The sequence below is a fragment of the Heteronotia binoei genome, chromosome 12, assembly GCF_032191835.1.
Source record: "Heteronotia binoei isolate CCM8104 ecotype False Entrance Well chromosome 12, APGP_CSIRO_Hbin_v1, whole genome shotgun sequence".
NCBI classification, from domain to species: domain Eukaryota; kingdom Metazoa; phylum Chordata; class Lepidosauria; order Squamata; family Gekkonidae; genus Heteronotia; species Heteronotia binoei.
In genome coordinates, this window is record NC_083234.1 from 47797960 (window position 1) to 47825176 (window position 27217).

The 27217-nt window shown below is 44.9% G+C and overlaps 2 protein-coding genes across 2 annotated transcripts; one reads left to right on the forward strand and one right to left on the reverse strand.

Annotated features, from left to right (window-relative positions):
- The first annotated feature begins 4180 nt into the window (after positions 1 to 4180).
- LOC132580501 (gastrokine-1-like) lies at positions 4181 to 11621 on the forward strand. The gene is made up of 6 exons (XM_060251342.1): positions 4181 to 4285; positions 5884 to 5937; positions 7691 to 7828; positions 7935 to 8042; positions 10242 to 10380; positions 11386 to 11621. Exons 1-6 carry the CDS (start codon positions 4274 to 4276, stop codon positions 11478 to 11480), a joined length of 546 nt encoding a protein of 181 aa, XP_060107325.1. The 5' UTR covers positions 4181 to 4273; the 3' UTR covers positions 11481 to 11621.
- Positions 11622 to 18750: 7129 nt separating this feature from the next.
- Positions 18751 to 26303, reverse strand: GKN2 (gastrokine 2). Its single transcript, XM_060251059.1, has 6 exons — positions 26229 to 26303; positions 24747 to 24803; positions 23728 to 23859; positions 23103 to 23213; positions 21961 to 22114; positions 18751 to 18998 (listed from the first exon to the last, which is right to left on the reverse strand). Exons 1-6 carry the CDS (start codon positions 26238 to 26240, stop codon positions 18916 to 18918), a joined length of 549 nt encoding a protein of 182 aa, XP_060107042.1. The 5' UTR covers positions 26241 to 26303; the 3' UTR covers positions 18751 to 18915.
- Between the last annotated feature and the right edge of the window lie 914 nt (positions 26304 to 27217).

A 27217-nucleotide genomic window follows, 5' to 3' on the forward strand; every position in this document is an offset into this window, starting at 1 on the left:
TTACCTTAAAAGCCCTATACGGCCGAGGACCTGCCTACTTAAGGGACCATCTCTCTCCATATGTTCCCCAGAGAGCACTGAGATCTAGTTCGCAAAATCTTCTGAAAATCCCTGGGCCAAGGGAGGCCAAGCTAAAAACAACAAGGGAGCAGGCCTTTTTGATAATGGCTCCCCAATGGTGGAACCAGCTGCCAGAGGAGGTGCGGGCCCTGCGGCATCTTAATCAGTTCCGTAGGGCTTGTAAAACTGCCCTCTTCCAACTTGCCTTCTAAGGTGGAATCTTGTCAATGATACCCAGCCATTTTAATATATGTACTGAAACTGTAGCACCATTAATTTATATTGGTTTTAAATTATTTATTTAATTTAAATTTACGAATTTGTATTTAACTGTATTTTATTGTATCAATTGTATTGTATTGTTATATCATGGTATATGTATCATGTCTTGTAAGCCGCCCTGAGCCTGCTTTGGCGGGGAGGGCGGGATATAAATAAAAATTTATTATTATTATTATTATTATAGCAGAAGTGGCTACTGCACAGCTGCAAAGCTGCTTGGCAGGTGTTTGAGTTGGACGTCAAACAGCCACGTCAAGGCAATCTGGTCAGGCAGCTTGTCTTATGCATAAACAAAAATTTCGATCAAGGTATGTTTGGTTGCCTATCATGTTCACACTGAAATTCTCAGCGTCTCTCCTTACAACCACAAGTAACCTGTACGCAGTCATTCTAGTATGTTTATAAAGGGTGTAGTTTTCTCACACCTTTGGAACCTCCCAGTAGAAACACAAAGGCTCTTTTAGGACCGTGAATTTTGCAATTGCCAGTTTGTGGTATTCTGACAGCCAATCATTAATTCAAAATAAAAATGGATAGCTGGTTAAGCTAACTGTTCTTATTTGGCAGACAGGCTGCTGGCTGATTGATGAACTTTGGAAACTTGCTGGGAAAATGTCATCAGTGGGCATACAAGAAGATTGGAAGTGGATATAAGAAAACATCCCAAAGATTTAGTTCATATGGATTTGGGGTAGTAGAAATAGAAATTCAAGTGATGTCTGTTGGAGATCCAATGCAAGAAAGGGTGCCCTTTCCATATTTTTTGGCCATCTTCCATTATACATTCTGCAAAAACTTCTGCAAATGCAAAATATTTATCTCATTATGAAGTTCTACAACACCCAAAGGTCTGGAATGCATTCTTTTTCAATTGTCCAGGACCAAATTGTATTGCATCACTAGAAGAGGCTCTGTATGGACAATTAGATGGCAGAGACTGTGAGAAGAGGCACAGTTTTATACCTTGAAAGAAATTTACTGAATGCCAGAAAAGAGCTACAGCGACATTCCAGAACCCCCCCAAATGCAACAGGAGCCATGAATTAAAGTCGTCCCTTGCAGGTGGATGTGAACTTCACTGAATAATCTACAAAAGCTTCTGTGGAAACATCTTCTGATTTAAAGTTTGAAGCTCTAATTAACATCCAATTTCTTTAAAGGAAAAAAAAAGTCAATGAAACACATTTGAATGAGAGGAAAAAATGGATGCAGGCAATGAAGAGGATAAAGTGTTTTGTTTCATGGTTCTGCAAAAAAGCTGTGATGGTGCCCAATAGTGATTGTTCGGCATTCTTTCCTTCCTTCCATTCTCTCTCTCACTCCAGCTGGGACATGCCAAAGGAAACACTCCTCAGCCATTCTGTTTCCACCCTGACATTCCCAAATCCACCACTTTGCTCTTGTGGCTGTCAACACCACATACTTCACATAGATTCCTTCTCAGCACTCATGAACCTGCCTGCCTGGTACTGTGAGAAAAATGCAGATACTCCCTGGAATATGCCACCAGCACCCATTTAATACATTAGCTACCCCTCCAGTTTTTTCAACTTTTCTTTTAAAAAAAAGGGAAAGAAAAGATTTGTAGCCTTCATAACTCCAGAATTTGTTTGAATAGTTTCTGAGAAACAAACAAACATCCTCAACTCCTAGCAGAAATTACGTATGCTGATCTATTGTATTTGCAAGCAGTTTGCACAATATGAAAATCTGGTTGCCCAGATTTGGGGAACTGAGATACAGCAACACAACAGCCCTGCTGTTGCAAGAGCAGTGAAGGTGCCTTTGCTCAGGTACCCAAACCAGGTCTTGATATTATATCCCCTCCCCGCCCATTCCACCATGTTTCCTAAAGTCCTGGGGACCTGGAACAGCATTTACGGACCCTGGAAGGCAGTGGCAGATTGATGTTGGGGCCCTAGAAAGCAGTAGCATGTAGGGGACTTGTCTGCAGCTCCTACAGCCCAGGGCCTCAGATGCTGGCTTGTACAACAGCCTAGTCCTGGCCGACAGCCCAACCAACAGCCCTGCTGCTATAATGCCATCTCACCTTGCTCCAGCACCCCACCATTTTTTCATTAATGGTACACTTGAATAGCATCGTTGTTCTAGAACAGACTATCAGCAGTCCAAACTATACCTCGGCTGCAACTAGGGTTGCCAGGTCCGATTCAAGAAATATCTGGGGACTTTGGGGGTGGAGCCAGAAGCAAGGGTGTGACAAGCACAACTGAACTCCAAGGGGAGTTCTGGCCATCACATTTAAAGAGACTGCACACCTGTTAAATGCCTTTCCTCCATTTGGAAATAATGAAAAATAGGGGCATTTTCTTTTGGGGCTCATAGAATTGGACCCCCTAGTCAAATCTTTTTGAAACGGGGAGGGGGGGGGTTGAGGAGAGGCACTAGATGCTATGCTGAAAATTTGGTGCCTCTACCTCAAAAAACAGCCCCCTCAGAGCCCCAAATACCCATTGATCAATTCTCTATTATACCCTTTGGGAACCAGTCTCCATAGGGTATAATGGAGTGCCCAACGGACATCTTCAACTGCTTTCTGATAATCCTGAAGTGGAGGGGGGGGGGCCCTCCAAACCGGGGGATCACCTGTCCCCCAACTGGGGATTGGCAACCCTAGCTGCAACCTGGGTGGCTAACCTCTGAGGAGAGGGGGGCAGTCTCTTCCCAGAATTACAACTGATCTCCAAATTCCAGGGTTTATTGATTTTATTTAAAAAAAAATCTGCACCACCTTTCCACCCAAAAAGGTTTCCCAAGGTGGGGAGTTCTGTTTCCCTGGAGGATATGGCCGCTTCAGTGGGCCAGTTCTATGGCATCACATCCCCATTATGGTCCCCCACCCCAGTTCTGCCTTTGCAGGCACTGTCCCCAAATCTCCAGGAATTTTGCAAGCCACAGTTGGAAATCTCAGCAGCAACACTGCCTGTGAACCACAGGCCAGGGATGGATTTGGGATTGTACAGCCCAGTGACAGTGACTAACACGGCCAGGACTGTTCAGACATTGGCCTCCATGGCAAACACAAAAGGTATAGGCCTGATCATTGTCTTGTCCTGTGCTACCACCTGTCAGGTGATTTGAGCTAAGCAACTCACAGGATTGCCTGTGTACCACATAGCCTTTCAGAGATGTTGAAGAAATTCTGTGTTGAGCACATGTAGTAGTAAGAAAGTGAGGTTGGCAAATTCATTCATAAAAGCTTGATTCATTCATAAAAACTGTGCATATAGTGCCTTACGTCTCTGTATATATTTTTAAAAGAAGCAACTTCAAGGCTGCCTAACTAAGCTGGTCAGTTTTAGTTAAAACTTATAAAATGCATGGATAAGAGTTAGCTAAAAGGAAAGACCATCTTGTTCCTTTTGTTATTTGAACAAGCTCCATAATTCTTCTAAGAAAAGCTGGTGATAATGCAGTTTGGATGGGTTACCCATCTGAAGCAGCAAGGAACCGTAGATAATGGAAAAAGCTACAAGTAATCAAAACACTTAAGCACTGAATACTGTAGGCCAGATGTTCAATCTGGGTAGCTGGTAGCAAGACACCAGGGTTCCATCATCCTTTGTTTTGTCTCTCCAGAAGTGCCATATGAAATTTCATATCCACCAATATTTTAGGGCTACAGTCTTCAGCATGCTGATGAGAAGGTATGTCACCTTGTAGTCTCTGGGAATTATTTCTGGGTAAATAATTTAGGATTAAGCTATAAATCTGTTTCAAACAGAAGATTAGATTATTCTCTAACAATTTTTAGTTGGGATAAATGCCAGCCTGGAGCCATTTAAGAGCTCCAAAGCTTTGCTATCTTTCTGCACTTTGGAACCGCTGATATGAACACCATATATATATTTACACATAACGTTTGAAATGTTTTTAGTGGGTTTTGAGGCACATCTGACAGGTGGATAAAATGAAGTTCTTGGTAAGTACATTTCCTAGCTTAATTAAAATAACATTTTATCTTATAGTGATCCAGTGCAAAAATATTTTACTCTTACTCCCCAGCTTGTTTATAACCTAAAACAATAGAAAAAGTGACACAAATACTTTTTTGTGTGTGGGGGGGGGGGGTGGGGTCAATTGTGGTGCAAAAAATTAATATGCTGCATATTCTAAGCAGATATTGATAATCAGATGGGTCTGAGCTTTTTGGTACCAAGACACAACACCTCTGTTGGTCTATTTGTTATGCAGACAGAATGTTTACTGTATCTGTCATCTCATGAATATGTCTTTATTTCATTCATTCTTTTTATATCCCCAAGAAAAACTCTATGGGATAGGCCAGCCTAGCCCAGCATCCTGTTTGCAATGACAGCCAACCAGGTGCTTTTAGGAAGTTCACAAGAGGAGCAGGAGAGCAACTTCTCTCCCCGTGGTTTAAATATCAGCTCCTGAGTGACAAATGAATCTTTCCTCCTTCAGGATTTGATAATATTATCAAACCTACTATTTGTTGATTGACTACAAACTTGTTGAACCCCCTTCAAAAACATTTATAAGAAAATGAAGAGTTTTGCACAATTGTATTGCTGAGAGGATTCTAGCAACAGAGCACTGAGGACATGATACCTTTGTAGCCTTAAATGCTCTGCTTCTGATAGGTTTCTTGAATGTTCCAGGTTCTGATAGGATTGTGATTCTTTTCTTGTCCTGTCTGCATTTTAAAGAAGAGCACATGAAGCTGGCTTATACCAGCCATGTTTACAGGTTATAGTGAATGCACATTTAGTCTTTATACAGTGTACACATAATTGTGTGTAATACATGCCTTGGGGGTAATAATTCAGTGCCTGTACAGCATAACATGTGGTAAAAACTACTCATTTCAGGTACTGGTCCCTGGCTTTAGTGGAAAAATGAACACACATTGACTGTTTCTTACAGATGTATGCATGTTCACTGTAACATCTGGACAGGACTACTAATTCAAACCATTAGCCCGTTAAGGCCAGGACTCTAATTGGTAGCAACTATCTATCATCTCGGGAAGAGGTCTTTCACATTACCTATTATCTGATCCTTTTAGCTTGAGATATCTGGAACTGAACCTGAATCTTCTGCATGCATAGCAGATGCTCTACCACTGAACCAGATGTGGTGAGCTGCAATCTGCACATCTCCCTGAACATCCAGACCAATTAACCATACTTAAATCTCATTGTGGTGATCACTATGTGCAAAAAATGGCAATCTGAATTATTATTTCTTATCAGTATCAATATATATAACAAATAAAAAGGAAAGTGACATATTCACAGAAGGTAGACATGCCAATGGATGTCATGCGTGGCCAGTCCAAACATGGATCTGACTTGTGTATGATATCCATGTTCTCCTTCTGGTTGTTGGATGGTTACTGTTGAAGACAAAATACTGGACTAGGTGGATCCTTGGATTGATATAATCAGGTACTTACAATTCTTTCCCTCCCCTAATTTTGTAAGCTCAGGAAGCAGATATTCTGCTTGAGTCTTTGAGACTCCTTCTCTAAAACAATGGAACTGGTTTCTCTTTCAGAAAGCCCTTGCTGCATTTTTTGGAGTCATCCTATCTTGGTCTTTGGCCAGTGAAGTAAGTAAGTGAAATAAAAGCAAGAAGAAGGAGGGGAATTGTCCTCCTATGTAGTTTTGGCTGTGCTTTTGTATGCGCCAGTGATGAGTTTTTGTAATGGCCTGATAACCAAAAATGTGAAGCTCTTCCTGGCATGAATGTGAATGTTGATTTCTGAAAAAACTTATCCTGAGCCATTTAAAACATTTCTCCTACTTCAATGAGCTGTAGGATTGCCAGCTCCTGGTTGGGAAACACCTGGAGATGTCTGTGGTGGAGCCTGAGGAGGGTAGTGTTTGGGAAGGTGAGAAACTTCAATGGGGCCCACCTTCCAAAGTGGCCATTTTCTCCAGGTGAATTGATCTCTGTTATCTGGATATCAGTTGTAATCTCACACCTCCAGCTACCACCTGGAGGTTGGCAAACCTAACAATTTAAGATCTGGTTCTGCTCATAAGGCAGTCAGCCCAGGTAATGGGGACAAGCTGAGTTGTTCCTAAAGAAAAAAAAAAGCCGGAGAGGATCCTCTTCTGTACACTATTTAAGAACCCACCAGTACCGTAAGTTGTTCCGTGCATGAGATGAACAACAAATGTATGGGCAGGAGAGGTCAATTTGAATCTCTCAGGGGTGCCCTTAATGGTGCCACAAAATCCTCTTCCTGAAGAGATGTGCCTCATTTCCACTTTCTTTGCTGGGCAACCTGAATGCTGATTGAACAATGTCTATAGAATCTATTACTTGTTCATGACTATTTTGGTCAACATGTTCCTACCATGCTGTGTAACTGAGAGGCTCTGAATGTCCAGTCCTTCACAGGGCTGCTAACTGGCCAAGAGGGAGGGGGAAGATGTCCTTTCACTTTTACAGAGTCTTAAGATGTGGAAGTGGGCAGCTGAAGGTTTTCATGGCATGGAGGTAAACAGTACTGGAATATTTGGATAATATAGCAGTTTGCCCAGTAACAGAATGCTAAATACTAAAATAGATACTAAATGCAGTAAATAAATCTCCCAAGAAGTATATTGCAAAGAAAAAACTTGCATTCCTTTAAGTAGATCCAATTCACATTCAGGTTGCAGTCAAAAGGAGAGAAAGAAGTCTAATCTAAAGAGTAGTTTCCCTATCACAAATGGCCAGCTTGTCTGGTATTATGTGTGTGAGAGTATGAGAGCACTATATCTCTATGGACAGCCATGTGCAGTAAGAGGACAAAAGAGAGAGGAAGGCTCAGAAGGCAGCTGCCAGGTTAAGACAAAAAAAAAGGCATCCTATTCAAGGAGACAGCACCTATAAATCTTTAGAATTATGTATTGCACCCCACCCCCTGTGTTCGGGCATGTTGAGTCGCTCACTCCAACAAACAAGTATCACCTGTTATTTGCTGCAGATCAAATTAGTAGTAAAGGGACAGGTTAGAAGGACCAGTTCAAAAGTTGGCAGCTCTAATAGCCCTTCATTGCTCTTTCAGATTTGGGTCCTGGATATCCCTGACCTCCTCTCCATTTGTACAAGAAATATTTAGAGAGGAGGGAGATCCAGGAAAGTCAAGGTGATCTCTCTCTCTCTTTTAGATGTCCTTGACTTAAGTAAATGCTGTTTTTCTTCCCATGAAAGTTGATCTGCTGTGATACAACCACCCACCCAAGAAACTGCCAAACAGGACTCCTCTGCCAGCCATGACAGAGTTTCACAGCATCCCTCTCCACCCCACTGAGTTTCACACTAGGGCCTCCCCAATGATTCATTCTCATCATTCTGTTTGGCTTTCTAGGTTATCAATGCGAGCAACCAAAGAAATGTTGATAGCAACACCCATCAAGCTGTGAATGTCAACCAACAAGCTCAGATTGTCAATATCCACAATTACCATGGGTGGAACGGATGGGATGCCATCTGGGACTACAGGAAGGCAAGGCGATAATCTTCTATATCCAATAATTATATTTAGGACAGTAGCAATCTTTGTATTTAAACTTAAAATCTGAGGTTGACAGTAGATTTGTTGTGTTGTAAAGGGTCTTTTTGCTACCAGGCTGTTCCGTAAGAGGGCTTGTGTGGTGGCAACAATGGATCTGAAGACATTCCCAAGGCTGGAGACACTTAGCAGTTTCAGAGGACACAAGGTAAGATGCCAGTAGGCTTGCAAAAGTTGCAAGAAAAAAAATTGCAATAGAATCAGGAAACTCAGCAGTCTTGAGTCTTGGAGTCTCCTCCCTCTCCTCCACTGTCCCCTCCCCCCCGGCATGGATATTTATTCCTGTCCTCATCTGTTGTGATAAACAATCCAGGCATCCTAAGCAACTGGATGCCGGACAGGCAGGAAAAGTCACATAGAGTCTCCATCTGGGCATCCCAGAGGATGGGCCGGAAGGTATAGCACTTCCAAGCAGGTGCTTGGCAGGAACTGCAGAACAAAGTTTGAGTCCAGTGACACCCTTAAGACCAACAAAGTTTTATTCAAGGTGTGAGCTTTCATGTGCACACACACTTCCTCAGACAAAGTGAAATGAAATATACCAGTCCACACATATAAGGCAGAGATTGAACAGCACGTTAGCATACAATATAATGAAATGTTTTAACTGATGCAAAGAGGATTAACAATCTAAGTTTATAAGGTCATCATTGTTTGGATTTTAATTTCAGGGGGGAACAGTGAGGCAAATAAATATGTAAGAATTGGTGCTATATATATAAATGTATCCTCAATTATGGAGTGCTAAGAGCAATCAACTGAGACCCTGCTGTCCCGCTCCATCTGTCTCCTCTCAAGCATGGAGGTAACTAATAGCATCTTTTTCTTGGAGGTGGAGTGATTTGTAGTGTGTGTTACCAGACCAGAGGAATGCATTTCACTTTGTCTGAGGAAGTGTGCCTGCACACAAAATCTCACACCTTGACACTTTGATACCCAGGAAGACACCCCTGTACTTATTCCCAATCCATGCACCCCTGGAATGTGATATTGCAATGTAACCCTAGAATATTAATTGGATACAGCAATGCGCATTTGAATTGGAATGGTCTTTCTTGCACATAAGGGAGACAAATCCAGTTCCTTCTTGACCCAAAGCAGGTCTGTAATGTGATTCTGGTTCACAAGCCAGAACAACATGATGCCAGCTGAAAGGTTGAGAAGCATCCATCTTTCTGCTCCTGGGAATGAAAATGTTCTGGGCCCAGAGAGACTGGTGGGCAGTGCCATAAAAATTCCTTCACTTTTGGAAACTTTTAAAAGTTCTGTTATCAAAGCATAAGGAAATAAGAATGAACCAGGAAACGTCCAACACAAATAAATGGCTTGTGTCTGTTATTCCTCAGGACAAGATAGCAGGAACACGAAGGTTAGAGGCTAAGTACCCCTCTTGTTGTGAATGTGTGGTATAACCTGTAAACTGATATCACAATTTTGACTCTTAACAAAGTTTCTATTTTTCTTTAATTAATTGCTAAGGCCATCAAAGTCAGCCAGTCCCCTGACCACTTGATGGATGCCTATCCATGGTTGACACTAAGAGAGAAATCTATCACTTTTGGGGAGCTTCAAAGGAACCAGTTTTGGGAAAAACAAGGCCATAAAGTCATTTGGCCAGTGTAATTAAAATTCCTGTTGGGGTATGGATCTATGATACGAATGGTCTCTGATTGGATATTACACATATGACACCCCGATTTTCCATTGGTGTGACACTCTTCCCCCTCATTGGGTAAGTTAATTGAGTGATGTGATGTAATTTACCCTAGAAAACAGACAACCCAATATGTCAGGTTAGCTGGTTGCAGAAGAAGAAAAAGGAAGGAAAAAGGGATTCCCTTCATCCTCTCCTTCCTCCACCCCCTTCCTACCCTCACCCCCCCTTCCTCTCAAGAGAAATCTCCCTCCAGAGGCCTTGCATTTCCTCTGACTGAGCCTACCCTGCAAAGATCTAGGTATTGTATCACCTTCCCCAATCCATACTGATTCAGGTAACCTCTTTGTAATTCCTCTTGTATGCTTGAAATTGTTTGATTGAGATGTAACTATTTGAAACCCTAAGCTATAATAAAATCCATTATTAACCAAAAGATTTTCAGTGGTCTATCACCGTAGACAAAGACATAGATCGTATGCACCTCACCTCTCGTAGGCCTACCATTTTGAGCTAAGAAATATTAATATTCCCCAATAAAAAGTTGTTTGAGGTGTAACAACTTGGTCTTAAATGTTCCACTGGACTCAGACTTTGTTCTACTGCTTCAGACCAACACAGCTGCCCACTTGGATCTGTAGGAATTAATTGTGACCTCCTATTAACACTTTCCCCTTTTCCTCCCCGTTCCAGACTGGAAAAAACATTCCTTTATCCCATGACTCAAGATTCTCAATTGGCAAGACCCATGTCAAGAACCTTGCCCAGTTTGGACTTGCAATTGAGCAGCTGTGCAGAGGGATCCCCACATACTATGCACATCCGGAACAAGGTAGGAAGCATCTCCCCTTGCACTGGGGGAAGAAGTCTAGGTGATTAATCCATGGATCATAATCACATGTGGTTTGAAATCAGCAGAGGAGGGAGGAGGAAGTGCCCTCCCAGCCTCTCTAAATAGTGACCTTGCTGGGGAGCATCAGCATATCATACTGCATGTGTTGTGCATCTGAAACTGATGGCTCTTTGAAGGGGGAAGGAAGACTTCCCAAAAGCTGAACGTATAGCTTGGATTTCAACTCCTTTAACCAGTTACATGTTGATAAACTTGTATGCCTGTTTTGCAAAAGGGGTCAACATCACAATATACTCTCTGACCTCCTTTATCCTGCATATTGCAAGGCAAGCCTGGCTCTGAAGAGCACAACCACCTTCAATTTTCTTGAACTGTCAGTAGCCCCTTTCAAATGTTACAACCACATATATCAAGATCCCAGCAAATGCACGTATCAGAAGGGCACACTACCACCGTGCTCCTGATATGTGCAGTTGCCATGTTGCCTGAATAGAGCAACACATGTATTTTGCAAGCGTGCAGAGTTTCAGCACATGCAAACTGACCACTAGATTTTTCAAGATTTTGGTTTGTGCATGCCAAAGCTGTATATGCATGTGGTATTAGGAGCATTTAGGGTAGCGTCAGTAGTATGCAGGGTTGCTGGTTGCCCATAAGAGTGGATGTAACTTCAGAAAAGGGTTCCTATTTCTATCCAAAGGAGACCTGGACATTCTTGTCCTGTGGAAGGGTAAAGTATTGCTAGTGAAGAAATCATGATACCATACAGAAATACAATTCCAAGGATACTTTGGGGGAAAGCATGAGAGTTGAGGTGGTTTCAAACTAATTTCAGCATGTAATATATACATGCGGTCAGATCTGGCCCTGTAGGCAGTGCAGGATATAGCCTGATAAGGGCGTGGGACCTATCAAATCTCCCAAGATTGGCAGTTGACTGTGCATTTGCTTTGCTTTTTGGATCTTCATCTTTCCCCTTTACAGGAACAAATCTTCCTGCATTAAGTCCAGGTTGTGCAAATGTTGGAATCCTAAACTTATTTGGCATCTCTCTGTGTGGTAACATTCCCAACTGCTAAGACTGCCACAGACTCAACCCTCGGTTTTCCCTGCATTCTCCTCAGAATAGTCCTGCTAATTCCTGCTATCATATTTCCCATTCATCATTTGATTTTCCTGATTAAAAGTCCATCCTGGCTTCCAGTTGTTAAATAATAATAAAAAAGCTGTCATGAATGTTTCTTGATTTTCATTTTCTTGGAGTTTTGAGTAAGTTTCAATAGTGGGCAAAACTAGATGTTCGGTGTGGTGTAGCTTCAGGGGGAAGCACAAGGTAGCAGGTATTCCACTGTGTGTGTGTGTTCACATGCATTCACCCCAACTGGTTTTCCCCCGGTGGGAGAAAATATAAGTCAGTTTGTTGTAGCAGCTACAGCATCAGACTGGAATCTGAAAGACTCAGGTTCAAATCTCTCCTCTGCCACAGGAACTTGCTACGTGACCTTGGGGCAGTCAGTCTTTCTCAGCCAAACCTGCTTTACAGGGTGATTGTTCTGAGGACACTGGGGGGGGGGGGTAGAGGGAGCGATGCGCTACGTTACTTTAGGTCTTACTTCAGGGTGAAATGCAAGGTATAAATATCTAAAAAGGTCAAGAGAAAGGTTTAAAGTAGGGTTGACAGTCCCCCACTTTAGAACCACTCCCTCAGCAAGGCTATTGGGCAGCAGGGGGGAACTGGCTACTGAAAAAGGATGTGCCATCATTCCTTCCTCTATGGAAGGAAGACAAGTTTAAGGGCAGAACATCCCCTACACTTAAAAGCTCGACTGCACGGCAAGAGGAGGTAGGTTAGAGACAGCTCCCCTTATAGGGTCCAAAGCCTGCCAGCACCATCAGCTGCCCACCCCTATTGAGTTCAGGCTGACTGGTGGGCACTCGTTCTTTTCAAATTGTTTGTGTGTGGGGGGAGGTCAAGTCACATTGGGTGGGGTGGGGAGGAAGGAAGGAAGGAAGGAAGGAAGGAAGGAAGGAAGGAAGGAAGGAAGGAAGGAAGGAAGGAAGGAAGCAACTTACAACTTTAGTTAGGTGCTTGGCTAGTCCCACAGAAGTGCAAGTATATATACACATAGCACAGTGTGAGAACAGCTACCTCTTAAACCATCCCCTTTTAACCAAGCCTCCCTGCAGTCCTTCAATTTGTCCTTCAATCATTCCTCACCCTCAACCAGCTGAGTGACTGAGAGATCGATCTCTGAATATGAAAGTCCCTGGTTCAGCTCATGTTTCTGCCATGCATTTACTCAGTAGCTGTAGGATTTTCAAAACAAGAGATGAACAGAGGTGGTTTGCCATTGCCAGCCTCTACCTAGCAATCCTGGACTTCCTTGGAGGACTCTCATTCAAATACTAATCAGGGCTGACTCTGCCTAGCCTCTGAGATCTGATGAGATCTGGCTAGCCTGGGCCATCCAAGTCAGAGCCCCCAGGATACTACAGATGAGAAATGTAACAAGAAGGGCCAGGTTCAGTGGAATACTTATGTGGCACAAGCCCCTGGTCTGAAGTCCCCAGAGAGTTCTCAACACCCCAGAGAGTTCTGAACAAAACACATAAAAGTAACATCTCTTAATGTGTACTTTGCTATCTATGACAAAATGAGGGCTGAAACCAAATAACATAATCATATTCAGCATGGCTCCTGCTGAGTGACTGGAGAAAATTCTGGAGGGGAAAATTCTGGAGCTATTGCCATAGCTCCACATGGAAAAAGTTTCTCTTCCTGAATTGATATCTGCTTCTTTCTGCATTTCCACACTGTTGTGTCTTGCATTTCAGTCCCGAAATTACAACACAGCGGATACTACGGAGGTGACCAGTGGAAGTCCACTGGTCCCCGGATGTGGTTCTGCAAATACGCTCCGCCAATCAAGATCTGTGGCGGGAAGTTTAACTGGCCCGAATTGGACCTGGCCAGACTGAGGGTTGTTCCGGGGTATGTATATAATCGGGACCCGGCCCGCGTTGCCTTGCCTTATGATGTACTCACTAATAAAGCATGTTGCCTTCAACACGTCTCGTCACTCAGTACATTACAGTGGCGACGAAGGTGGGATTCTAGCCAGGTAACTCCCCAAGCGGGACTTCGCTGACCGGCCAGAGATGAGGAAGGCACGCATTCAAGGGAGACGGAAGCGCCCGCTGCCGCCGCCATGGCTAACCCAAGTGGGATGATGGGCCATCTTGCAGAGTTCGACCCTGCCAACCCCGATAGGTGGGAGACCTACACGGAGCGGGTCGACTGCTACCTACGAGCGAACATGATTACAGACGTCAGCCGTAAGAGAGACATGCTCCTGAGTGTCTGCGGGGAAGCCACATTGGAGATCACAAAGGGTCTCTCAGCCCCCGCGAAGATCACAAAGAAAACGTATGAGGAGATAGTCAGACTCCTGACCGGGCACTTCTTGCCCCAGCCTTCCATCATTGCCAGCCGATTCCTCTTCCACAAGAGGGATCAAGGGGCGGGAGAGACAGCCGCCGTCTACCTGGCCGCCCTTTGCCAAATTGTGGGGAACTGCAGCTTCGACAAGCTGGATGAAGCCCTGAGGGATCGCTTTGTCTGGGGCCTCCGAGACGAAAGACTGCAGCAAAAGCTCATTGCAAAGGAAGAGCTCACCCTCCAACTCACCTTCAACGAAGCCACTGTGTTCGAGAGAGCAACCAAAACTTACAACAACCTGCGAGCGGAAGCCGTCCACCAGGAGGAGATGGCACCAGGCAACCCAGAGGAGGAGGAGGCAAACCAGCTATGTCGCCAACCAGGAATGGGGCCGAGAGTGCCCACTCAGCCACGAGCAACAGAGAGACCAGCCAACACCAAGTGCGCCAGCTGTGGGGATCCACACGCGCTTTGGGACTGCCCCTATTGCAACGTGGACTGCAGGAACTGCGGAAGAGTGGGACACATAGCGCGGGCTTGCTGGGTCAAGGCCACCCGTAGACGCCAGTCCACCAACCATGATTCGACCGATGCCTACTCGACCACATCGACTAGTGTGCAGGTAATGAACTTGCCCCTCACCACCCCAGATAAGGTCAGGGGGTTGGTCCAAATCGAGGGCACTCCATGTCTAATGGAGCTGGACTCGGGCTCCTCCATCTCCATAATTTCGGAGGAGTCTCTAAGAAAACTTTGTCCCCGTGGCCAGCCCTGGCTGCAACCGGTGGACTTCATACTGCAGGACTTTCAAAAAAACCCTGTACAGATTTTGGGTTGGGCCACTGTAAGGGTAGAGTTTAAGAACTTTAAGGGCAAGCTGGACATACTCGTGGTCAAACGCCAGCTCACCACATTACTGGGGCTGGCCTGGTTTCGACCGCTGGGTATTCAAATAGTGGGGGTGCAGCAGATGCGAACGCAAAATTTCGAGCACGTGTGCCGGGAATTCCCAGAAGTGTTTGATGGGTCCTTGGGGTGCTACAAGGGGCCTCCCATCACCTTACCCCTCGATCCCCATGTGAGACCAATAAGGCTGAAGGCCAGGCGAGTTCCGTTCGCTCTTAAACCAAAAATAGAAGCGGCGCTGGACCGCCTCATGGCCCAGGGAGTGCTAGAACAGGTATCCTATGCTGCATGGGAAACACCCATAGTCACTCCAGTGAAGCCAAATGGAGATGTGCGCATATGCGCTGATTACAAGTGCACAATAAATAAGGCACTTCAGGACAACCCATACCCCATTCCGGTGGTCAGCCACGTACTGGCAGCCCTAGCAGGCTCTAAGGATTTTGGGAAACTGGACTTGGCCCAGGCGTACCAGCAACTCTATGCTGTGAGCCGCCCTGAGCCACTTGTTGGGAAGGGCAGGATACAGCAGAAGCCCAGACCATTGTGACTCACAGAAGAGCTTTTCGGGTGTGATGGTTGCAATTTGGGGTTAGTGTGGCTCCGGGGATTTTTCAGAGCATAATGGATTCTCTTCTCAAAGGGATCCCCGGAGTGCAACCGTTTTTTGATGACGTTTTGATCGCCACCCCGGGCGCTGAGGAGTTCAGCAGCCGTCTGCGTGAGGTACTCCGCCGTTTCCAGGTGGTGGGACTTAAAGTAAAGCAGTAGAAATGTTCCCTCGGGGTGTCGAGGGTAGAGTTCTTGGGGTTTGCAGTAGACGCCACGGGAATCCACCTGACGGCCGACAAGACCAGGGCTAATGTCCATGCCCCAGCCCCCACGTGCAAGATGGAGTTACAAAGTTTCTTGGGATTATTAAATTTTTATCATTCATTTTTGCCCCACAAAGAGGCCATCGCAGAACCCCTTCATAGGCTCCTCGATAAAAACACCCCATGGGTCTGGGAAAAGAAGCAGGCCTTCACTTTTCAGGCAGTCAAGGACCTCCTAGTTTCCAATGATGTGCTCCACCATTTTGACGAATCCTTACCAGTGATTCTGGCTTGCAATGCTTCCCCATACGGGGTGGGCGCCGTTCTGGGGCACCAACTCCCAGACGGGAGGGAGGTTCCCGTGGCCTATTATTTGAGGACCCTGACCCCCGCGGAGCGCAACTATGCCCAGAGAGACAAGGAAGCCTTGGCAATAGCGGCGGGTGTGCATAAATTCAACAACTACCTGTGCAGTAGGCATTTCACGATCGCCACGGACCATAAGCCACTACTGGGCCTCCTCGCCCCAGACCGCCAGACACCGCAAATTCTGTCACAGTGTGTCCTGCGGTGGAACCAGTTCCTCAACTCGTACACATATGCCCTGGTCCACCGCCCCAGCAAAGCTATGGGACATGTGGACGCCCTCAGCCGCCTGCCGCTGCCCTCTATGGACCTGGATCCCGCCCCCACCCACCATGTGATGTTTATAGAGACTCTACCAGAGAGGCCCTTCTACGTCACTGAGGTAGTTAGGGCCACGGGTAGAGACTTCATCCTCGCATGTGTTTTAGACTGGGTTGGAAGGGGGTGGCCCGCGGGCAAACTGGATGCAGAATTCAGGGCATTTGCATCACGGAGAGAAGAACTGTCCATGCACAAGGGGTGCCCTCTCTGGGATAGCAGGGAGGTGGTTCCCCCCCCCCCCCCCAATTGCGGAAGCAAGTGCTGGAAGTCCTACACAAAACACACCCGGGGATAGTGCACATGAAGGCCCTGGCACGTAGCTATGTATGGTGGCCGGGAATGGATGAGGAATAGAAGGGTGGGTTCGAAGGTGCCAACCCTGCCAAGAGTCCTGACCGCATCCGCCCAGTGCCCCTGTCCACTGCTGAGAGTCCAACAGGAGGCCATGGTCCCGGTTACACCTAGACTTTGCGGGGCCATACCAGGGCCAAATATTCTTTATCTTGGTCGATGCATACACCAAGTGGTTGGAAGTGATTCCCGTAGCTTCAACCTCCACCGCGGCGGTGGTCAGAGCCTTGCGAAAGGTCTTTTGCACTCATGGGATTCCCGAGACCCTCGTCACGGACAATGGGACCGCTTTCACCTCCTGGGAATTCCAGGAGTTCTTGAATCGGTACCTCATCCAGCACATTCGGTCTGCCCCTTTCCATCCAGCCACCAACGGCCAAGCAGAGTGCATGGTGCGCACCACTAAAGAGGCCCTGGGTCGCATTGTACAGGGAGATTGGGATCACCGCCTGGCAGCCTTCCTACTTGATAACAGAATCACCCCCAACCCTGTCACTGGGTTAAGCCCTGCCGAGTTACTAATGGGGAGGAAGTTGATCCTGAGGCTAGACAGGTTGCATCCTGACTGGGCGACAGACCTCCGCAGTTCCCCCGAAACCAGGGAAGCCGCTAGGGGATTCTTTCCAGGGGATCCGGTATACGCAAAGAACTTTGCAAGCGGACCAGAGTGGTTAGCCGCCCGGGGTGCTGCGGGTCACCGGGTCCTGCTCCCACGAGGTCTCGTTGGAGCCAAATCCTAAGGAGGCATATTGACCAGCTGCGCCGTCGCACATTGCCGGAAGAACCGACAGCAATCGGGGGAGTGGGGAGTGGGGGAGTACTAACAGCAACACCCCTGGAAGCTGCGCAGCCTATGCTGGCTGCACCGACTATGCGGGCGGAAGAGCACCACAGCGGAGGGAGCACCCCCCCCAGAGAGGAGATTCCGGAACAGCAACAGGTGACGGACAGCCCTTTTCTGGCATCACCCCACTACGAGGAACCAGCCGCCCCGCCAGCCATGGCGGCCGCTCCAACTCCCCAGATAACCCCGAGGAGATCGACCCGGGAACACAGGGCGCCAGCCTACTTGAAAGACTTCGTGTCTTGAACTGGGGTGGGGGGAGGAGTGCTGTGTCTTGCATTTCAGTCCCGAAATTACAACACAGCGGACGCTACGGAGGTGACCAGTGGAAGTCCACTGGTCTCCGGATGTAGCTCCGCAAATATGCTCCGCCAATCAAGATCTGTGGCGGGAAGTTTTACTGGCCAGGATTGGATCTGGCCAGACTGAGGGTTGTTCCAGGGTATGTATATAATCAGGACCCGGCCCGTGTTGCCTTGCCTTGTGATGTACTAGCTAATAAAGCATGTTGCCTTCAACACGTCTCGTCACTCAGTACATTACACACACACTTGTTGAGTAGGTGAAGGCTGGCTTCCTTTCCTGAAAGAGAAGTGCTGGGGCTAAAGCCCCACTAGTTCCTTCCTAGTGTGGGAAAGGCACTCCATGCATACTCAAAGGGACTCTTCTTTGCAAATGCCACAGCTCAGTTAGGCACTGAACATGGGTCTCAGGGCTAAACCCTGTGATATTTGGAATGAAATGTAGGTCTGTTGGTGACAATACAGATTGTCTTAGTAATGCTGTTATAGGTGTAAAATGGGGAGGGAACTGTCTCTGGTCTAGAGATGCTCCTTCAATGGGCACAGATGGTTCACAAATATCTTTCCAATAGCAGTGATGGCTTTTCATGGCTGGTGGTTACTGGCAACAACACATACCTCTCTGGAGTAAAACAATTTGTGATCTGGAATGAAGGCAGCAAAGGGACAAGAGCCTCTCTTTTTTGTAATTGGTGTTTGCATATGGGGATCCTGATGCAGCTCTAAGGATTAACTTCTGAGCAACTGGATGCTTGCCCTGCACTTCCCTTCCCCATGTAAAGTTTGTATGTCTGAAAAGAAACAGATTCCCTCCCACCCCAAATGGTATGAGTCTGCTGCGCATCCTTCATGTAGAAAATGACCCTGTTTAATGGCTGCTGCCCTTGGAACTTGCAGCTGCTCAAAGAAGGTGGGAGCTATGAAATAATTGTTTTTCCTTCTTTGGTACAGAATGAAAAGCTCTCAAAATTCACAGACGCACATGCACACACATAAGAGACCTGAAAGGTCGCTCTTCTTTATTAGTAGCTATTGGGTTTGCAGCGCTGAAATGAAATACAAGAGAGCCTGAGAAGCCTGAAAATGGAGATCATTTCCCAAATTCTCAATGAGGTGGAAAGTTTCTTGGTTGGGAAGGGATCCAGCAAATGGCATCCTGATCAGCTCACATTACAGGTTTATACGTCCACAGATTGAAATGCCCAAAATGCCAAGGATACCTGCTTTGGCACATCCTCCAGCACCCACTGTACCTAGATGTGAAACAGAAAATATAAATTGGTTACTCATACATGCACAAATGCAAACACACTCCAAACTCAAATAGTTTAAGCTATTGTTTCAATATAGACCAAACTTTCTTCCATATAGGTAGACGTGGAAAAAAGCAAAAAGACATTGGAAGGAAATACATGGAGAAATGCAGAATATATGAAAATTTAAATTCCCCATGGAAGCCAAAAATATGCTACTAGGTATATTGCCTAATAATTTGCCAAAAAATTGGAAGAGATATTCAAATACATGGTGACAGTGGCTAGAACGATCTATGCAGCAAAATGGAAAGTAGACCTTTATCCAAGCTTAGAAATAGGGAAAAATAAACTTGCCCAATATGCAGTGATGGTGAAATTAACAACTTTGAGAAACAGATCAGTTATGAAATCTGAGGAGAGATGGAGTATGTACTATGCAAATAGAAATCAAATTTGGAAGAGCAGTAGTCTAAAATAATGTATACAATTGTATTGCAATGAAGAAGCAGAATGAAAATCAGCTCTAAATGTAATATGTTGAATATGAATGTGTATAAGGAGGCAGGTTTTGAAGAGAAACATTTTTTATTTTCTGCTATAAGATATATCTGGATAGCCTGGATGTGCCAAGATCTCGTGCCAAGATTTCATCAGATCTTGGAAGCTAAGCAGGACCTTGGAAGCTAAGCAACCCTGACAAATACTTGGAAGGGAGACCTTCTTGAAATACCAGGGCTAGGAGGCAGAGGCAGGATGTATCAAGCCACTTCTCTGAACATCCTCCATGTCCCAGTAAGGAATGCCAGAGTCACCATGACTTCCAGGCATGCATGCGTGCGTGCGTGCACACACACACACACACACACATGCACAAATACCCCCAGAAGATATACAATAGTCCTCCCTTCTGTATTTTTGTTATATTACCTAATTGCCAAAAGTAATAGCAACTGTGAGTATGCAGAAATGGCAAAACGTGTATTACTAAGTACACAGCAATGGTGAAATTAATAATTCAGTTGAAAAATACATTAAGTATAAAATTCAAAATGTAAAATATTGAATATAAATGTATCCCAATAGAAGTCAGTTTTATATTTATTTATTTATTTATTTATTTATTTATTTATTTATTTATTTATTTATTCCGTAACTTATATCCCGCCCTTCCCACAAGTGGCTCAGGGCGGCTTACAACAAATAATAAAACAATAAAATCGGAACAAATTAATACATTTAAATTCAAACATTTTAAACCTAAAAACCTTAAAATTTTACATTTTACATTAAAACTGTGCAGTATAATCACAAAAATCTAAGATCTAGAAAGCTACATTTGTCTAGTCAGGCGTAGGCTAACCAGAAGAGGGTCGTCTTACAGACCCTGCGGAACTGAGTAAGATCCCGCAGGGCCCTCACCTCTTCCGGTAGCTGGTTCCACCACATAGGGGCCGTTGTGGAAAAGGCCCTGTCTCTAGTTGTTTTGAGGCGCACTTCCTTGGGCCCGGGGATGGTGAGAAGATTTTGAGTCCCAGATCTCAGTACTCTCTGGGGAACGTGTGGGGAGAGACGGTCCCTCAGGTAGGCAGGTCCCAGGCCATATAGGGCTTTAAAGGTAATGACCAGCACCTTGTACCGGACTCGGTATATTATTGGAAGCCAGTGCAGAGCCCGAAGACCTGGCCGAATGTGCCCCCATCTTGGGAGGCCCAATAACAGCCGGGCCGCGGCATTCTGCACCAGCTGCAATTTCCGGGTCCGGCACAGGGGCAGCCCCATGTAGAGGGCATTGCAGTAATCCAACCTCGAGGTGACCGTAGCATGGATCACTGTTGCTAGGTCGTCGGGGTCCAGGAAGGGGGCCAACTGCCTTGCCCGTCTAAGATGAAAAAACGCGGACTTGGCAGTGGTCGCTATCTGGGCCTCCATATTTAGGGATGGCTCCAGTAGCACCCCCAAGCTTTTGACCCTGTCCGCCGGCCTCAGCGGGACACCGCCAAAAGCTGGCAGGGGGATTTCCCCCCCCCGGCCCCCGACGGCCCAAACAAAGGACCTCTGTCTTCGCAGGATTCAATGCCAGTCCACTCAGTCTGAGCCACTCGGCCACGGCCTGTAATGCCCGATCTAAGTTATCTGGAGCGCAGACCGGTCGGCCGTCCATAAGCAGAAAGAGCTGGGTGTCATCAGCATACTGGTGGCACCCCAGCCCATACCTTCGGGCAATCTGGGCAAGAGGTCGCATATAGATGTTAAATAACATCGGGGAGAGAACCGCTCCCTGGGGCACCCCACAGTCGAGTGAGCGCCTCTGGGATAGTTCCCCCCCAATCGCGACCCTTTGTCCCCGACCTTCAAGGAAAGAGGAAAGCCACTGCAAGGCCAACCCCTGAATCCCTGCGTCGGCGAGGCGGCAAGTCAGCAACTGATGGTTGACTGTATCGAACGCCGCTGATAGGTCCAACAGCATCAGCACTGCCGAGCCACCCCGATCCAGATGCCGTTGGAGGTCATCTACTAGGGCGACCAACACCGTCTCCGTCCCATGACCTGGGCGGAAGCTGGACTGAAGTGGGTCAAGGATGGAAGCGTCCTCCAGGAATTTTGTAGACAGTGACCCCAAAACCTTTCAATGTAATGAAGGGGATGATGGGGATAAATATTTTCTATTTCGTAGATGTTTAATATTTTGGGTAATATGATTAACTTCTTATGAGCATTAAAATGGCAGATTATGGAAAAAGTGGTTAAAAATATTAGGGGCTGTAAATGCCTCAGAAAGTGATGCTGTCTGTTTCATCATTGTTATAGTAACTGTACCAGCAAATCTGTCATTCCAGGTGGCAGAACTGTTTAAATCTAGCTGAATCCAAGTTCCCATTGTACTTCAGCAATAGGTTACAAAGCAATTCTGTAAAGGCTCAGTTCTAAACAAAGGAGCACTTGCGTTCTTCATACTCACTTTCAACTCTTTCAACTTTGTAAATAGGCACACCCTTGCAGAGCTTCTCGATAGAGCTGCCAAAGACAAGCCACTCCTTGATTTCTCCAAAGAAAGAATTACTGGGTTCATATTGCACCCATATATTTTTTGGGGAGAACATCTTGTTCAGCATCTGAAAGAAGAGCATGTTTAAAAAAGAAAAAGATGAGGATTTTTTCCTGGTGGCTCCAGACCCATTGAAACTGCCCTTCTCCCCAAATGGGATGGTTGTAGGGATCTTGAATAGTTTTCCTTGCATATACTCTTCCTAACTTTTATACTCTCAATAACCCAGAATCTAGACATCATATTTGTTGGAATCCAGACAGATAAGTCAGGAATTCACCTGGTTCCCTAAAATTATTTTCTGCCGCCACTCAAGAAGTGATAGTTGTCATATTGGATCTCATGCAATCTGTTGTCTACTTTCAATATTCTCACAGTAGGCTATGCTTGGAGAAGGAAGAAGTTTGATTTGGGTTCAGGTTCAGATAACATTCAAAGACTGGGGGACACACTACCCCCTAGCAGTGCCCACAGTCCTGAACTTGGTCATCTGGCTAGCCTACTGAATCTTCAGCCCCTTCCCAGTGATCCAAAGCTCTTACACTAGTGCCATCTGTTGATGCTGCATCTGTGTGCACAGTAGCAGTGCTGTTGTTAGCCACCCTGAGCCTACTCTGGCAGGGAGGGCGGGATATAAATACGAAAAATAAATAAATAAATAAATAAATAAACAAAAATACTGCGTGTAGCAGCAAATTTGGATCCAAGATCCAGTCCCTGACCTTGGAAGGCATTGCGCTAAATTGCAGCTAAAGCCCTAGTAACTATTGCTAGCCTTTTCTGGGTACTATGGTATAATCCGTATGTATCACTCTGGTATCCAGACATGGTTTGCCTGTTGTCATCATAGGACATACCTATACCACAGATGTCAACAAGGAAGCTGGAACCTGTAATGCTGTGATGGAAGGCTATGGAAATCTAGCAGAATTCACAGCAATCTTGAAAAACTACATTCTTTGGTGGAAGCCATAAATTAATAGTATAAAACCAAAATATGTATATAAAATGGATATGCCCATATAGATTTCTCTATCCTTCCCCAATACAGTTACCTGTTTCTCATAAGCAAGCTTTCCAATTAAGTCCAGTTCTGGAATGTAGCCTTTTTCCATCTTGTACACAAAGCAGGCTCGTCGAGAAAACAATCTTGTTGCAATGTATCCCTGTCATTTACAAAAGCAAGAAATAACTGAGCAAGGATAGACAATTATGAGATGTGGAAATCTATACATGATAAGGTTCCCTACTCTGCCATTGTTTGCCAAGGCAAGAGTCATGGGTTTTAATAGCATTAAGGCTGAACTAAAGGAAGATGATGGAAAGATAAAACTCAATGACAAAGAAAGTTCAAAACAAATTGTAAGTACTGTAAGAAAAATGTGTATGCCTTTTTGAATTCCATGCAACTAACTGTTCCTAGTCAAACATTCATTCATAAACACTATTTCTTGTGCAAAAAAAAAAAAATCTCCTGGCCACATATGAGCCCAATGGATATTGTTTATGGTAATGCTAAAATCAGATTAATATATAATCTTGACACTGGGTAATTAAGTTTTGTTGTAATGCGCATTTAACAGATAAACGGTTCCATCTGGGTATGATTCACAATGGACTCCAAAGAGTGTGCACAAATGGAGACAGTTGTAAAGAGAGGCAGATCTTTAGATAACTTACATGTTTGTAGTCAAAAATTGTATCGGAAGAGCATGTTCCACCATATACATGGATATTGGCTACTTGATTCTCATTATCAATGGTCACTGTTTGCTGGGTATAATCACCAGTGTCACTGGGGATCCTGTAGACCTAAGAATAAAAGAAGCAGAAACTATTTTATTTTCAGCACTTCTTTCCAGAAAGTGAAAACAAGGAAAGTGTGTTGCCTGTTGCAATTTCACAGCACAGCTAAGCTGTGGCAGTCCCATTAGAGTATGTCTTCTTACTAACTTTGAAAGAAGATCTAAAACTAAATGTCTCTCCATAGTGGCAGGGACTACTAAGAAGTGTCTCTTGGGTCCAAGAAGTCTGGGTCATGTAAAGAAGCACAGCAGATTCAGAGAAACACGGGAAACTGTAGCAGTTGCAAATTGTAACCCAGAGTTTCCCAAGCTTCTAATAACAGGATGTATACTTTGTACATTTAAAACTTTGCAGGCATATTTCATTCTTATACTTTAAAAAAAGCATGTAAGAATTACCCATTCTCATAGGAGCCAACCAACTCCTTATACTTCTGCCTGCTGTAGACCTGAGATTTCATCCTCAGAAGGAGGCAAGCCCAGAACAGTGGTTCATACAGAGATACACCAGGGACCATCATTTAAGGCTGGTATTTCTGCTGAATTTCTGCATGGGAAGCCACTGAATGAACCAAGCGTACCCAAAACAGTTATGTAGCAAAATTATCTGTAATCTCCCAACAGTGGTTGATTGGAAGAAGAATGGCAAGAACAATTTCATCATGCAGAGACATAGCAGGCAATTTCCTTTGGCTAATAGGAGAGCCTGGCACAGAGTTTGGAAATTTCTGTTTTAATCCAATGTGGAAGTGCAGTCTTTTTCTTTCACCATTTTGGTGGTGCAGTAGAGACAGCCTGTTCTGTTTCTTGGATCTCATGCCCTCCCTCCCATTGTCTAGTATTTTTTCCCCTTGGATATACAAAATGGAACATAAAACTTTGTATTTTGCTTACCTGAAAAGTTGCAGAAGCTTGACACCAGAAGACCCCCAGAACAGCGACTAGTATTAGCTGGAAAAGAAGGGAAATAGCAGGATTATTATTCCAAAGGAAATTTGGGCCACAATCATTCTTTTTCTGGGTCCCTTCTAAATTTATGCTATACACTGAGTCTAGAATAAGCCTAGGACTACCATCAAGGGTTGACAACCTCAAGGTGTGGTCTGGAGTCCTCCTGGAATTACAACTGATCTTTAGACTAGAGGGGACAGTTTTCCTGGAGGAAACGACAGTTTCAAAAGAGAGGTTCTGTGGCATCACATGCTTGCTGAGCTCCCTCCCAAGGCTACACTCCAAATTCTCCAGGAGTTTCCAAAGCCAGAGTAAGCAACTGTAAGTGAGCCAACACCAGTCTCCTGTTCTGCTAGTGAATATGCAGAGCTCCTTGCAGACAATTGTGTGCATATAGCTTGCTGCTCTCTGCAAAGATCTGAGGCACGGAATGGTAACTCTCTCGCTGGTGGGGGTATATTGACCCTTTAATTCACCTGGCAAGTTTCTAGTGGGTCACTGCCCTGAACAATTGGGAGCAGTCCACCAAGCCAAGTGCTAATGGCATAATTAGAACCACATGAGCTCTTAAGCTCTAGGTCAACAGCAATATAAGCTAGGGTAGGCAACCAAGAAGAGCATCAAAGATGTGTAGTGCATATATTTCACTGGTTTTAGGTTGGGTTGATACTCAGTTTTTAAAAGTCGCATACTAAATATTTATGCCTTTTTTCTCTTATCTTTCTTTCTTCTGCAAATTTTACAATGTGAATTATTAAATGAATTTGTTGCATTAATACTTTTATTTGGAAATTAACCTCCCCCCCCCCAAAAAAATGTATAGATTGCAAACAGAATAGGCCCTTTCACAATGTGGCAAAGCCAGAAAGTCAAGTTGAGGTGCCAGCAATAGCAGAGAAGTGGGAAGCAAATGGGTTATAGTCCATCAGATTCTTCTCTTGTGTATGCCCCACTGAAACAAACAGGACTGAGAATAGCTCTGTGTCTGAATACAACTGCTATTGACTCCAGGGAGGTTTGTGGAAGAGAATTTGCTGGCAGATTGTGCTCTATGTCAACATAGAGGATTGTATGTCTCAAGAGCCAAACTATTTGAGGCTGGTCTCATATCAAAAGCATAGAATATGTTCCTGCTGTTACTTAACTGTCCTCAGAAATGGATGCTGCAGTTACAGAAATACGTTCAGGCAAAAACCAGCCTAATACTCCCTCTGGTGAGAAGATCCCCCAGTGAATCTACTGGTGTGTATATTTTGGCAAGGAAAACTGGCTTCTGTCCTCTTATACGACCTAATGAATGATGGCATATGATTTATCTCAAAGAGTTCCCCCTCTTACAGAGACAATCCACAAGTATTACAGAGACAATCCACAAAATACATTTTTGTTGTTGTTAAAAGAAAGGAATGTATCAAATATACTCACAAGCCTGGTCATTTTTCCTCAGATAAGAGCGAGAGGCTAATAAGGAGCAAATGGAATAAAATTACGGAGACTTCAGATTTTTATATCTTGCCATTAGGTGTGAGAAACACTTCCCAGAAATATGCCTCGTGAACTCAGCGATTCCATATCTGTGGGACACGCCACAGTAAACGGCTTTATCTGAATTTTAGCCTGTGCAGATAGCCAGGCCCTGATACCTCCAGAGCTCATTAACAAGCCATGACAAATACCAAATTGGTCATTTTGCAAATATTAATTAACTCTTTCAGGTTGCTTGCATGTCCTGTGTGGTATCACTATTGGGACACCAATGTCATTTCTTTTTAAAATCTTGGCCTTCTTAAAATGTAGCAGCAAAGAGGACATGTGCATTTGGAGATAAGACTCTAGAATCACTGAGTTGGTGGGAATCACAAGGCCATCTAGTGAACTAGCCTAGTCTGGAAGGCAGAAACAGGCCAACTATGGCCTGAGGGCAGGGGCCACATCCAGCTCTCAAGCTGCTTAACAATTTGTCAGGGGCATCAGCCCACTAAACTACAACATCAGCTAGGAGGCCAATCCTGAACAACAGCTCAGGAGCCATGAGGAGCAGCAGAGTGACTGAGAGAGAGTCACATTTGTGCCTCTGGCCACTTCTGATGTCTCCAAATTGGACACTGAAGTCTTAGCAGTCAGTGCTGCAAGAATCAGCATCCAAGTTAAATTCCTCAATATCTATCAGGAAGCCCCAAACCCATAGGTGCTGAGGGACAAAAGGACCCTGCTTCTATGTGACCTTGTCCATAATTCACAAGGGCGCTTTTAAACAATTGATTTGCTTTTAGAAAGTATGCCCTGATGCAGTCTTGAAGATTAATAGCAAGAGGTAATATGTATACCATGGTTATAAAGTGGTTTTGGAGTGTTCTAAGCTTATGCCCCATGGCACAGAGTGGTAAAGCTGCAGTACTGCAGTCCTAAGCTCT